This window comes from Propithecus coquereli, unplaced genomic scaffold (assembly GCF_000956105.1).
Source record: "Propithecus coquereli isolate 6110/MARCELLA unplaced genomic scaffold, Pcoq_1.0 Scaffold239, whole genome shotgun sequence".
Lineage (NCBI taxonomy): Eukaryota > Metazoa > Chordata > Mammalia > Primates > Indriidae > Propithecus > Propithecus coquereli.
In genome coordinates this window covers 2858451-2872472 of record NW_012147941.1, presented here as the reverse complement: position 1 = coordinate 2872472, position 14022 = coordinate 2858451, and the positions used below count along the sequence as shown (strand labels likewise).

The 14022-nt window shown below is 49.3% G+C and overlaps 2 protein-coding genes across 3 annotated transcripts in view; both read left to right on the top strand.

The window, feature by feature from the left end:
• The window catches only part of CEP85 (centrosomal protein 85kDa), a 33913-nt gene extending 23987 nt beyond the window's left edge, over window positions 1-9926 (top strand). For both annotated transcript variants that reach the window (XM_012646015.1, XM_012646014.1), the window contains 7 exons: window positions 1929-2081; window positions 2314-2468; window positions 3559-3652; window positions 4724-4774; window positions 6972-7079; window positions 8247-8472; window positions 8845-9926. In XM_012646015.1, coding sequence (XP_012501469.1) covers window positions 1929-2081; window positions 2314-2468; window positions 3559-3652; window positions 4724-4774; window positions 6972-7079; window positions 8247-8472; window positions 8845-9008 — 951 coding nt within the window. In that variant the 3' untranslated portion in view covers window positions 9009-9926. The remainder of the gene's footprint in view (window positions 1-1928; window positions 2082-2313; window positions 2469-3558; window positions 3653-4723; window positions 4775-6971; window positions 7080-8246; window positions 8473-8844) is intronic.
• Window positions 9927-11948: 2022 nt separating this feature from the next.
• SH3BGRL3 (SH3 domain binding glutamate-rich protein like 3) lies at window positions 11949-13567 on the top strand. Its single transcript, XM_012645993.1, has 3 exons — window positions 11949-12216; window positions 12821-12988; window positions 13109-13567. Exons 1-3 carry the CDS (start codon window positions 12169-12171, stop codon window positions 13172-13174), a joined length of 282 nt encoding a protein of 93 aa, XP_012501447.1. The 5' UTR covers window positions 11949-12168; the 3' UTR covers window positions 13175-13567.
• Window positions 13568-14022: the final 455 nt, after the last annotated feature.

Here is a 14022-nt window from a genome sequence, read left to right as displayed (position 1 = left end):
CTCTTGCTCAGGCTGGTCTCAAACTCCTGACCTTGAGCGATCCACCTACCTCGGCCTCCCAGAGTGCTGGGATTACAGGCGTGAGCCACCGCGCCCGGCCGGGATAAAGCTTTTGACTGATATTCAGGGATCTTTCTTAGTATTATCATATCTTTGCACAAAATTAGGCCTGTGCCTCCTCTTTGACATTAGTGGGTCTGCATCACTCTCTCTCTGTTTTCTCTTGCTTCCTCCAGCTTCCTTGTTCATAAGCCAAAAAAAGCATAATAATAAAGAAATAGTCTTCATTCACCAAATCTTCATTGAGTACCTGCTCTATGCCAAGCATCTGCTGTGTGTTATGGATATGATAATTAGCAAAATGGACACAGCTCTTCCTCTAAAGTCTCATTAGCCCTACCAGATGATTGCTTGGCTTTATAGCAGTGTAGTGTTTAGGGAAGAATGTGTTACCTTTCTCACCAGAACAGACCAGACTGGTGATACGTCTTTTAAGAAGTTATGTATATACTATTGCAATTCAATTCTGGTACAGACCACCTGGAGTTAGCATCAGACTTCAGAGGTTTAAGGGCACAGTCCCCAATAAGACTGTTTATTTCAGATGTCAACTGCAAATCTTGGGATCTCCGGGCTACACATATTTATGACCAACTGGCTATAAATCTGTAGATTTCCATGACCTCTTCAAGTTCAATAATTCCCTAGAATGACTCACAGAACTCAGGAAAACACTAAACTTACAATTGTAGTTTTATTATACAGCAGCAGTCCCCGATGTTTTTGGTACCAGGGACCAGTTTCTGGAAGATAATTTTTCCACAGATGATGGGGAGTGAAGAGGGAATGGTTTCAGGATGATTCAAGTGCATTACATTTATCGTGCAGTCACACCTCTCTGCTAATGATAATCTGTATTTGCAGCCACTCCCCAGCGCTAGCATCACCACCTGAGCTCCACCTCAGATCATCAGGCGTTAGATTCTCATAAGGGAGTGCACAACCTGGATCCCTCGTATGCAGTTTACAGTAGGGTTTATGCTCCTATGAGAATCTAATGCCTATGAGAGTCTCAGAATCTATGAGATCTGGCAGGAGGCAGAGCTTATGCAGTGATGGAGCAATGGGGAGCACCTGTAAATACAGATGAAGCTTTACTTGCTTGCCGGCCAATCACCTCCTGCTGTGTGGCCTGGTTCCTAACAGGCCACGGACCAATACCAGTCCACGCCTGGGGCTTGGGGACCACAGTTATAAAGGATACTATTCAGGACAGCCAAATGAAGAGAGACATTGGGTGAGGTCTCGGATGATCCTGAAAGCAGAGCTTCCATGCCCTCTCCCTATGGAATCAGGGCATGTAAACACAGCACATCTGTGTGTTCACCAACCAGGAAGCTCCACTGAGCTTTGGTGTCTAGAGTTTTTATTGGAGTTTCATTTATGTAGGTATGATTGAACTCAAGGTCCCTTGCGTTACCCCTCCCCATAGTAGATTAGGCTCAAAGTAGTTGGTTTTTCAGATGAACAGCCCTCATTCTGAGTCATCTTATTAGCATAAATGTATTCATGGTGTGCTCTGGCCCACTCTTGTCCTGTTATTCAGGAAATCACAAGGGCTTAGAGGTTATCTCCCAGGAACCTGGGACAAAGTCCAAACAAATTATTATATAACAGAAGCGCTATCAATTTTTAAAGCTGTCCGAGAAGCCATTATTCTCTGCCCTTGATTGGAAAGTTCAAATTTGCTATCTCTGCAGTTTATGCCCTAATCCCAAATGGCAAAATTTGATCCTCTTCCTGCCTTCATTGTAGTAGAACAACTTTCACAGCTCCACAGGCAGAAACAGTGGTCACTTCAACAAAAGTTGATGTTCAAGGTCCTAGAGGAGGGAATGGAGACAGACCCTTAACATTTCTTTCCCTAGGTCAAGGGTCGTGATAAACATATCAATAATTTGAAAAAGAAATGTCAGAAGGAATCAGAACAGAACAGAGAGAAGCAACAGCGTATTGAGACCTTGGAGCGCTACCTGGCTGACCTGCCCACTCTGGAAGACCATCAGAAGCAGAGCCAGCAGGTAGCAGCAATGTCTGGGCATACCTGGGGCAATCAGGGAGGGGCCAAGTAGGGGAATTTCTTGAGCATCTGCTGTATGCAGTTACCCTGTGGCTTCCTGAAAGGAAGGAGAATCCCAAAACAGTCATGTCCAGATTCACATCTGTCAGATTTGCAACTGGACTGCAAATTTTTTGAGTTAACCAAACCTCTTACTTGGCTTATTGACGTAAGCATGGGATCCTGTGTCTCAGCTTAAGGATTCTGAATTGAAGAGCACAGAGCTGCAGGAGAAAGTGAATGAGCTGGAGAATTTGCTGGAGGAAACACAGGCAATCTGCAGAGAGAAGGAGGTTCAACTGGAAAGTCTGAGACAGACAGAAGCAAAATTCTCCTCCACTAAACATAGGTAAATACTACTGTGGGATTGAGGAAAGGAGTGGAGGGCTAGTTTCTGATCCTGGCTACCCAGGTCACTTATCTGTGTGACTGGGTGACTTGAGCAAATCATTTTACTTCTCTGAGCTTCCTTTTCTTTGGACTGTGAATAAAGGGAAAACTGCTTATAGGCAGAGAATATGTCTTTGGGATGCAGTGGAGGCTTATTGTATCCTTTGGAAGGATCCAGCCCAGTGCCTAGCACATAACAGTTCTTGAGTATGTATGTGTTAATGAATGAAAGCACTTTATAAACTGAGAAGTTAGGTATCTATATATAATTTTCAAAGTGGATACTGGCGCTGAGGACTGAGGGTTATTGTATTTTGAACCTAATAAGCTAAAGGCTACCAGGAGCATCTGTTTGTCCTCAGCCCTAGGGATTGCTCTCTATTGCCATAACAGGTTCTGAGAACAAAACAAGATGCTGTAATGTACTCTCCAAGTGTCTTGGGAGCCTCTTCGATATTAATAGCAGTTTCTGAAAATAATGGCTATTCTTCAACAGCCTCTTGGACTAAGTCCAATTTCTAATAGGGTAGATTGGATTTCTCATCCCATATTTAACCATAATGTTCCTGTTGTTTATCGTAGCAGAGGGCCATGCTATAAGTGATTGTGGAGACCCATGGAAGGAGACCATTAGTTGGAGTCAGAAGTGGGGTTAGGGGACAAAGTTGGCTTTGCCCCAGACTGTGTGTACCAAGAAAAAAGGAGCTCTTGTATTTTCCAGAATTTCTAAAATGTGTATGTATGTGACTTATGATCTAAATACATGTGATAAATGTTTATTTTTTAAATATCAAATCAAAGAATACAAGAGCCTTGAGCTGGTAGAGAATTGATGTCACACTGTATAGATTCTGACCCCAGGGAAGAAAACTAATATACACTGAGCAGCTTCTATGTGGCACCCCTTGCATTACAACAGACCTAAGATATCCCCAGCTACAGCTTGGAAGGCCTTAAGTGTCTTGTCCCAAACATAAAATAAATAGCAGAACTCCTCAAAGCCAGATCTTTCTGACTTCAAAGTTCTTAAAGAGGCCACTGTCTTTCAGCCTGCAAGATAAGCAGTCTATGGAGGACAACAGTGGAGAAGGTCCAAAAGTGGAAATGCAGTCCTGGCAGAAGGAATGTGATTCCCTCCAAAAGGTGACTGAAGGTGTCCAGGCTGTATTGGTGGGGTAGGCTTAGAGGAAAGAGAAGATTCGAAGGAACTGTGGGAAGGAACCATGAATTCCTGGCCTTGGCATACCTAGGATTTGCTACCAAGAGCTTTTCTTTGTTTTCTGAGAAGTTGTCCCTGTATAATAAGTTTGCATTTAGATATTCATCCTTATAACAGGCAAACTTTACTCATCTAGAATATAGGCAAAAATAAGTGGAGGGGCATATGTCTCTGAACATCCAGACTAGACCCAAAATGGTGCACTAAAATGTGCACTTCATTCATGGCTCAGGTCCATATAGAACCTCTTACATTGGGCAGAGTTCTAACCAGTGAGGTAGCCTCATTTCTCAATTCAGCAGAGAAGAAGGAGTCAGGGGCCTGATGATGAAATTGATCGCAGGTTAGTAAAAAAGACCAAGAAATTAGTCAGAGAAGCTGGGCATGGCTTGTAGTCCCAGCTACTCGGGAGGCTGAGGTGGGAGGATCTCAAGTTCAGGCCCAGCCTGGGCCAAAAATAGTGAGACCTTGTCTCCAAAAAAGAAAAAAGAAATGATTCAACAAATACCTGCAGTCTTAAAAGAAGTCAGACCCGTTCAGGGTCTCTTGTTGGAAAGACGGTCTGACCAGAATTATAATACCAACAACCATTACAGCCCTGGAAATGGCAGTCTTCGATAAACTGGATTTTTAGTCATGTCCTTTCCCAAAGAACCATAATATGCCCTGGCTATATATAAAATTGATTCCACTGGCCTACAGTCATTATGGTGAGTGTCCCCTTTGCCCCAGTGGCAGTCATGGGTCTACACTACATTCCTATACAAACCTTTATGATTGGAGAACAGAAGTGTGAAGGTAGTGTGCCAAGATGGGAAGTCTGGGTTATATTTCTGTAGGTAGAGCTAACTAGTCTTCACCCAGGTCTCACTATTAATGGACTATAGCCAGTGGGGCTTATAGCCAGACCACACAGATCCTAGTGCAGCTCTTTGCCCTTTGACCTCACCATCAGCCCTATGCTTGCAGCCTTCCTTGATAACTTTGCCTTTCAGATTGTGGAGAAGCAACAGCAAAAGATGGATCAGTTGCGCTCACAAGTACAGGTGAGTAGGAATCCTTGGGACATGGGGGGTAGGACTTAATGATGGAACCTCTAGAATTTAGCTAACATTTAATTTTGTTCTCTGCCATGCAGTTTGCTCAGTGTTAGGGATACAAGAAGAATGAGACCCGATCAGTGCTTTTCAGCCTTTTTAGGAGGATACAAATATGTTACGAGTTTCTCACAGTACTATGAGAGCAATGCCCACATTACCCTGGGGGAGCACAGAAGTGTCAGTGAGAGGAGCGGAGGTCAAGGAAAGGTTTCGAGAGATCCTGAGTTTTGAAGGATAAGTTAGCCAGGCAGAGAAGAGGAGCTGGACAGGATGGTGTTGGAATTCCAAATAGGAGGAACAGCGTGATTAGGAACTTGTAGGCATGAAGCAGCATGTTTGAACATGGAACTGCAACAGTTTAATATTGAAGTATTTGGTTTAAGGTGGTGAATAGGGGCCTGGGCATTCTAGGCTATGGGAGGGCCTTGCACTGTGTAGTTAGCTTTTATTCTTTAGGTAGGTGATGGGCATCTGTTACAGCATTTAATTGGGATGTGATATGGTCTGGTTTGCAACTCAGGCTTGAGTGTGGAAGAAGATTGGCAGCTTGGAGAGAGGAAAGACCAAGGACCGTTGGCAGAAAATCTAGTCAGAGATGATGAGAGAACCTGGCATTAGCAGGGAGGAAATGTGAGGCGACAGATTTAAGTGACTTTAGGAGGCAAAACTGAGAGGAATCAGTGACTGACAGGATGGTAGGGGTTGAAGAATAGGGAAGAATCAAAGATGACTTGTGGTTTCTATTTTGGGCCAGAATGGGAGTGTCCTTAATTGGGTTCTCCAAGAAATCCTGGGTAAAGTAAGTTCACCCAGGTGCTCTTCGTAAAAGTTTTCACACCAAAACACCTGAAATGCACTTGCTCTGAGGAACAGCTGAAGGCTGTAGTCCTGCCTTTGCCATTATGTGGGTTGGGTTATGTCTTTTTAGTTCACCTCTTTCAAGTCCTGTAAGGAGACAGTCAAGCCTGGTAAGCATTTTATATACCCATTTAAAAATCCCAGGTTTTTCATAGAGTTTCTAATGGATTTCAAAGTAGATTTCCTGGAACCCTAAGATTCTACAGAGGTCAAAAAAACCCAACATTTTAAACGGGACATTTATCTATGATGAGACTACTTAGGCAAATTAAAATATCAGGTGAATTTGCTGGAATTAGATGGATTCATCATGATCACCCTGGGTATTTCATGATTATGAGGTATTCTTGGCAGTTATATATTTTTTTATTAATACAAAATGGGAAAATTAAAGAAAATTTTTTTACACTTTTGTTGTTCAGGGCAGTTTCAAAATTGGGAGAAAATTATAATGAATAGAGTGAGAGAAGCAGAAGCTAAAAAACATAAATACCTCCCTCCCGCTGACCCTAACCACCCCTACACACACACACACATCACACATAAACACATGACTCATTCTAGATTAGGTGCCTGTGAGTGTGTTCTCTTAGCCCTTCCCATGTCTGTCAAAAGCACTTAATACACAGTGTTGTCAAGGACACTTGACGGTTAACTCCTCAAAGACAGAGACTGTTTGGTGTTCTGTTCATTATCCTCAGTGCCTGTCATAGTAAGTGCTCAATAAATATTGAATTAAACTGAATGGCACAGTCCCTGCCCTCAAGAAAGTTATGTTTGGAGGAAGAAATCATGTGCACAGCCAAGTAGAATACTAAGCAGATGTCCTTGTGAGCCATGAGGGAGGTATGAGTGGCAGGGTAGGATTAGGATGAATTGGATCTGATGTGTAGATTGAAGAAGGCTCAGATGGGCCTTGGGGATTTCCTGGAGGCAGAGCAAAAGAGCAGCTTGAGCAAAGGAGAAGAGGAGCAAGTAAAGGCACTGAAGCAGCCATTCAGCGTGGCTACTATAGAGGGTGGAATGAGATAACGGCTAGAAAAGTAGGAGCCAGAATGGCCTGGAAGGCTCTGCCAAGAAGCTGGTGTCTATTTGTACATGGTCAGGGGCTGTATAGGAGGGTTTAAGTGGGAAGTCAGAAATGAGGGCTGTTCTAAAATAATCTCTTAGCAGCAATGTGGGGGTAAGGACGGACTTCATTATAGTACAGGCCAGCATGATACGGTCTAAACCAGACTTGTTATCCCTGATGTGTTCTCTCTCAACACCTTGCCATGGGATTCAGAGCCTAGAGCAAGAAGTGGCTCAAGAAGAAGGAACAAGCCAGGCCCTGAGAGAGGAGGCCCAGCGGAGGGATGCAGCCCTCCAGCAGCTGCGCACAGCCGTGAAGGAGGTGAGCAGCATCAGCTAGGCCTCTTGATACTGTCTCCACAAACCTGATTTCTTTGTCTGCCCTCCCCATCCCTACCCGCATAAGAGCCCCAGTGCTGAGAGGTCCCTACTAAGCTTTTTGGACAGAAGAATGGGAAGGTGTATTGCATCATCCTTTATATTAAAGGCTCTAAGCCTGTTTCAGAGGGTCCGTAATTACTCAGGAATGTTTTTTGGATGTGGAAAGTCATTCTCTCTCCCTTTGTCTGCCTGCAGTCACAGGTTTGTGGAGTTGGGGAGGGAGGATTCAAGGAGACTGAGGGTTTGGTGGTCCTCATGCAGTAAACAGAGCGGTCAGCAGGGGGCGACCGAGTTCACTGGCCAAGTGCCTAAGAAGGAGTCTGGTAGAGCTAGGATTATGACATGGCCCAGTGTGGGTGGAGAGCTGGGACTGGAGGAGGAACTCTATTCAGAGTTCTTTAAAACAGAATAAAGGTAGAGAGGGAAGAAGAGTGGATTAAGCTGTCAGGGAGAGGGAGCTATCTAGACATACACGAATAGCTGGTCTTTGTAGTGAAGCCTAACTCCACTGAGGTGAGAGGGTTTGAAAAGGCAGAACACATTCCTGCACTGGATCCTCCAGGTCCCCAGCTTTTTCAATCGCACAGCCATTGGCCACTAGCTTTCATATTGTCCTTCTTGCCCCCTTTATTCCTCTGATACACAGTGATCAGGCTGGCTGGTGGCCACTTTTGTCAGGGTGGCAGGGAGAGATTGAAACCAGTGTCTCCTCAGATTTCACAGTTCTCATTAAGCCTTCTCTAATAGCCTGGCTAACAGAGTTGGCTGAGGGACTGGCTTCAGATAGAGTTCCTAGGAAAGGGAGCATCTTCTCTGGTTCCTGAACAGAAACCTGGAGGCTGATGACTCAGAACATGATTGAAGAGTGGCTTCTTCTCCAGTGCTGGAACCCTGTGGGCCCAACCTACTCTCAGGAGGAACCAAGCCTAATTTTGGTGGTGGGGAGAGTGCCAAGCCTGTTAGCAGGGGTCATGTGGGGAGGGGAAACCCACCTGTGACTCATCCCTTCCCCTCCACACACATACATCCACACCATGCACACTCATACACAGATACTCTTCCTCTCCCTGGGCCTGAATTGACGTGCTAGCCCATCTTATCTGCTCAGCTTTCAGTGCAAAACCAGGACCTGATTGAGAAGAATCTGACGCTCCAGGAACACCTGCGCCAGGCCCAACCAGGATCTCCATCTTCACCAGACATGGCCCAGCTGGCACTTGAGCTGCACCAGGAGTTGGCCAGTTGCCTTCAAGATCTGCAGGCTGTCTGCAGCATTGTGACCCAGAGGGCCCAGGGCCATGACCCCAATCTCTCCCTGCTCCTGGGCATTCACTGTGAGTCCTTAGGCCAGTCTGGGACCCAGGAAAGAGGAGTCAGCCTTCATTCTCTTCTTACTCCCATCCAGCTTTCCCATTCTTACAGTAGTGTGGACAGGGTATATAGGCTTGGTCACTGCCCTCTGGAAGTTTATGTGTTTCACAAAGTAGGTGTTCAGTAAACCTGTTTTGGAAACAGGCATCCTTATGGGGTATCTTCATAGAGGACAAACTAAAAGTAGGCCTTCAGTAGCAAGTTACCAGCCCACTATCCCCAGCTGCTTTTTTTAAAGTGCCTTGTCCAAACACCATGGGCTTCAGAGTACTGCCTATCTGCGTGAAATTGTCTCCCCACTGACTAACATTCTCTTGAAATGCTCTTCTTCCCAGCGGCACAACAATATCCAGGGACTCAGCTAGATTTGCAGAAGCCAGATGTGATCAAGAGGAAATTAGAAGAGGTTCAACAGCTGCGTCGCGACATCGAGGACTTAAGGACCACCATGTCAGACAGATACGCCCAGGACATGGGAGAAAACTGTGTCACACAGTGAAGAATGCTGGGGGTGAGACACAGGCTGTATTCCCCTACAGAAGATCTGGGTTGCTGAGAGCCTAGTCCAGCAGGTTCCTGCCGTGACAATCTCTTGCCTCCTGTCTGCTGCTATTCCGAGAGAGAAGAGTTGGAGGGGAGGGAAGAGCCTGCATCTGGGGTCCAAGGACTGATTAGGGAACTGTGCCTACCTTACCCCACACTGGCTTTGCCTTGTTGGATTACGTTTTGTCCTGTTATCTTAATTCACTCTTGAGAGTGAATTACTAATTAACTTTTGCAGGTACAACTGCTAAGTCCTCACAAACTGTTCCCAGCTCTAGGCTGACATCAGAGACAAATAGGCTGCTCACCTTTCTACTCCATCCTCTGGGATGGATCCATGTTCATTCCCACTCTATACCTTGGTCCTGCTGATTAGAGAGCTCATTAGAGGGGCCTGGAAAGGCTGAGTACCAGTAACAATGGCTATTTGAGAATTCTCAGGCCTGATCCCACTGCTTCGTCCTCAGGGCTCTTCTTCTCCCAGTAGCCAAAATAATCTGCTCATTAGCAACATACCCACTAGCATTGGGGAGTCTAGGGATTACAGCCAGGGCTCCTTAATCTGCCTACCGTGCCATTTTAAAGGAGACCCCACTCTCCAGCTGCCCTGGGGCCCTGGCCATGTGCTTCGCACAGCCCCATTCTCCATTGTTCTCTGGCCTTCCAGGTAGCGCCCTTCCTGGGCTTTGAATGCAAACTTTTCTCTGTGGTTCTGGGCTTGGGCAGAATTTTCCCCCAGAAGGCCACAGGGTAACTGTCAAGCTGCTTACCCCCTCACCCGAGGCTAGAGCCCATGCCCAGCCTTCTGATCTGTGCCTCTCTTGTGCTGGGGCAGTGGGAGAGGGGTGTCCTTTCCCCTTCCTGCTCTGGCCTCCTTGAAAGTTTAGAGTACCCAGTACAAGTTAGCTTTAGGTACAGCTCTCAGTGTTCTCTGGGGTTGTTTTTTGTTTGTTTATTTCTCTGGGGCCTTTGGACCCTTTGCTTTCTTATTTTTCTTGACTCCTGGTTTTGGGAGCATCTCACAATTGTTTGTATCTGGTTGTTGGGCCAGCCTAAAGCCTCCTCTAGATCTGGAGCCAGGCCAAGCAGGGGCCATGTATGGGAAAGCACTCAGCAGTTCAGGAGCCCAGAGTCAGCCACTACAAGATTCTTGGTGAGTTTTGGGCTGTTGGCAGGCAGCATCCTGGACCTCACGCCTGAGCCTGAATGAGGCTCCTTCTTAAGTGTTTTTACAAGTTTGTGTTTTATTTATGGAGTGACTTATCCCTTCCATTCAGAGCAGCCCCACCCGGCCATCCCTTCAGCCTCTGGGCTCCTGCCTCCTAAAAGCAGAGCCGCCTGGCTGGTCTCCACCCTGTGCTGGGAGCCCAGCCACCATGCTCACGGGTATTTTTCCTCATAAAGTTTATAAACGGTTATTTATATGAATCTTTGTTATGTCAACTTGTTTGTATTGCCTATTTTCATTATAAAATAAAACATCTTAACAAACGCCTTAGTTTTCTGTGGCCTTCCATCACCACCACCCTACCCCACCCCTCACTTTGGCTTATTGGAGCCAAAAGCGGGGTGTTTAGCAAATTCCCAAGCATCAGCAGGGAGGGACCTCTGGCAGGTCCAGCCTCATGCCCCTATCTCTACCACTTCTGCTCCTCTTTTGTTCTGTGGGGGCAAATGAGATCTCCTCCCACGCTACTTTCTGTTGGGCAAAGCTGCCCTGAGTCATAAGCAAATTTGCCACTGAAAAGAGTTTCAGCAGTCCTCTCAGGAAGTCAGCTGCCTCTGGGTTGCTGTGAGGAAGTGGCTTCCCCAGAGCAAAGCCAGGGTACTGTTTGCCTCAGAGAGCCCTAGACTAGGGGGGACTTTTTTTTTTGAGACAGGGTATCTATCGCCAAGGCTGGAGTGCAGTAGTGCGATCATAGCTCACTGTAACCTTGAACTTGTGTGCTCATGGGATCCTCCCGCCTCATCCTTGCAAGTAGCTAGGACTACAGACACATACCACCATGCCTGGCTAATTAAACAAAATTTTTTTTGTGGAAACGAGGTCTTAAATATGTTGCCTAGGCTGGCCTCAAGGGGTCTCCCCCCTAAAGTGCTGGGATTACAGGTGGGAGCCACTGTGCCCAGCCTGGGGGTACTTCTGAGAAGCATTGTGTCCAACCCCAGACAGCTAAGTCTCCAAAGTTGGGCTGGTTGCTGGAGTCTGCCCTCTGAAGCCTGAATTCTTGCTGGCAGTAATAGCACTTTTGGAATGCCATTCGCAGCATGGAGTTGGGGTTGAGCTGGGGTCACCCCAAAACCAGAGGTGGATCTTTAACAAGGGCCAGCTCAAGCCCAGGCTCTAAAGAATCCTGACACCAGCCTCTCCCTCCACAACTTTCAGAGCTATCGGCCTCTCACCTTGCCATCCGGCTCCTTGAGGCCTCTGCCTCCTGCCATCACTCTTCCTGGTCTAAACCTGCCTGTCTGAGCGGAGAGGAACTTGAGGGAAAATCTCTAAGCACGGGCAGCTCCGGCTTTGGTGCGCTTCCTATCCCCAGGGTCAGTGGTGTGTATGTGGGGGTGGGGGTGGGAGTGGGGGTGGGGTGTCACTTGGAGCAAGGTTTCCTAGTTTGGGAACTTTGGGTTTGAAAACAGCCCAAACCTTCCAAAGCCCCAAGCTATTATGGCACCTTCTTCCGGAGACTAAGGATGGGGAGCTGATGCCCTAAGCCTGGGTGAGGCCGGGCAGGAGGCCTTTGCCAGACCCTCGCCCCTGCCCTCCCGGGCCTTTCCTGCCATCTAGTCCCTCCCCAACCGTCACACTGTGGGCCCCAGACAAGGAAGAGCCGAAAGGGCGGGCGGCGCAGCTGCACAAGGGGCGGCCCTGCGTGAGACGGTTCCCCTCTACGCCTGGCCACGCCAGGGGGATGGGAGGGGGCCTCTGGCGCGCGGGGCGGTGTCGCGCACGCCCCGCCCTGCCTGCCCGCACCGCCCATTGGTCCCGACTGCAGTGACTCGCGGCGGAGCAGGAAGGAAACCGCTCCCGAGCGCGGTGGCGGCGTCGTCTCCCGGCAGTGCAGCTGCCGCTCCCGCCGCCCCTCCGCCCGTCGGCACGTCCGTCTGCCCGCAGCATGAGCGGCCTGCGCGTCTACAGCACGTCGGTCACCGGCTCCCGTGAAGTAAGTGAGCGCCCAGGCTGGCGCTGGGGGAGAGCGCGGGCCGTGTCCGGGAGGTCGGGACCCGCCCCCAGCACGGGGGCGGGGCGGGGGGGCCGTGAGGTGCCGGGCACGGCTTCCCGGGTCTGGGCTCCGCGGCCGTTCCTGAGCGCCTTCACCGGGCATCCTGGGTCCTCAACAGCCGCAGCATGCACTGCCTGCGCCCATCCCCCGCCACTCGGGCACCCATTCTCTGCATCCCCACTACCAGGCTGACCCTGACCATGAACTCGTCCTGCTCTTTCTCTCCTCCCCTGTGTGTCTGGGGCTGAGGGACCCCTACCAGCCTCCACCCAGGCCTGCCCTGCTTTCCCCTCGCTGAGCTTGATCCCACTTCCCTTCTTTCTGACCCCTCCCCATGGCTGGTGGTCCCTCTCCTCATCCTGGCACCACCTCAAATCAAGCCTGACTCACTCTGCAACTCCTAGTGGCCTGAACCCTCCCCTAGAGTGTGCGTGTAGGGGGAAGGGGGACAAAAGCTCCTGGTCACAGCCTCTTTCACCCTGCCCAGGGCCCCCCCATAAATCCTCCAGCCGGTCCACTAACCCCTACCCCACTCTGCCCCCAGATCAAGTCCCAGCAGAGCGAGGTGACCCGCATCCTGGATGGGAAGCGCATTCAATACCAACTCGTGGACATCTCCCAGGACAACGCCCTGCGGGATGAGATGCGAGCCTTGGCAGGCAACCCCAAGGCCACCCCACCCCAGATTGTCAATGGGGACCAGTACTGTGGGGTATGGGCTGGGGGCTCCGAGGTGGGGGGTGTTGTAGGACTCTAGCCAGGGTCAGACCTGCGACAAAGCACTTGGGCCACCTGCACCTGCACTGACTGCCCCTTCCCTCCCCTCCCCCAGGACTATGAGCTCTTCGTGGAGGCCGTGGAACAGAACACGCTGCAGGAGTTCCTGAAGCTGGCCTGAGTCAGGCCGGCCCCCGGTTTCCCCACTGGACTCCCGTCACGTTTTCCCCACAGCCCTCACTTGGCCATGAAAGACCTTGTGACCAACTCCCTGCCATCCCTAACCTTCTGACCTTGGAGTGCCTCCCCCACAGTCCAGGCCCCTTCTCCCCCTCTCTAACTGTGCCCCGTCTCCATTCACAGGCAACATTCCTTACCCACTAGTCTCAGAAATTGTCTTAAACAGCAGCACCAAATGCTGGCTGTTCCCAGCCAGGCCTTGGGACTGCCACCCTGCCTGGCACTGGCTGATGGGCACCTCTGTTGGTTCCATTAGCCAGAGCTCTGCCAAAGGCCCCGCAATCCCTGCCCCCAGGAGCACCCTGGAGACAATTAAATGCCCATTCCATTGGCACTGTGTCTGTTTGGTTGTGGCCTGGGCTTCCTGGGTCCCTGCTCTGGGTTAGGTTGCTAGTTGTGATTGTGCTGAGGCTGTGCTCTGTGGGCAGGTCAGTTGAGCTGTCCTCATGGGACTGTCACCTGTGTGTGTGTTAGTGCAAGTGTTTGGATGTATGTCTGGCACACACATACTTGTGTGGACCCGTGGTTGCTGGAGACAGTCTGGGTGGACCGCCCTCCAGTTCACATGCATGTGACGGTGTCCCTATGACTCTTGTGCCTTGGCGTGTACTGCACATTTGCATGCCTGTCAGTGAGTGTGGCCATCCTTGTGCCTGCCTGCCTGCCTGCCTTCCTGCCTGCACTGGGGTAGATTGGCTAAGCATGGGTGTGTCATGGGAGCGAGTGGGTGCACAGCTGCAGTTCTGCCAGTTTGGGGGCATGGATGTAGCTGTGGCAGTGGCTTTGTCA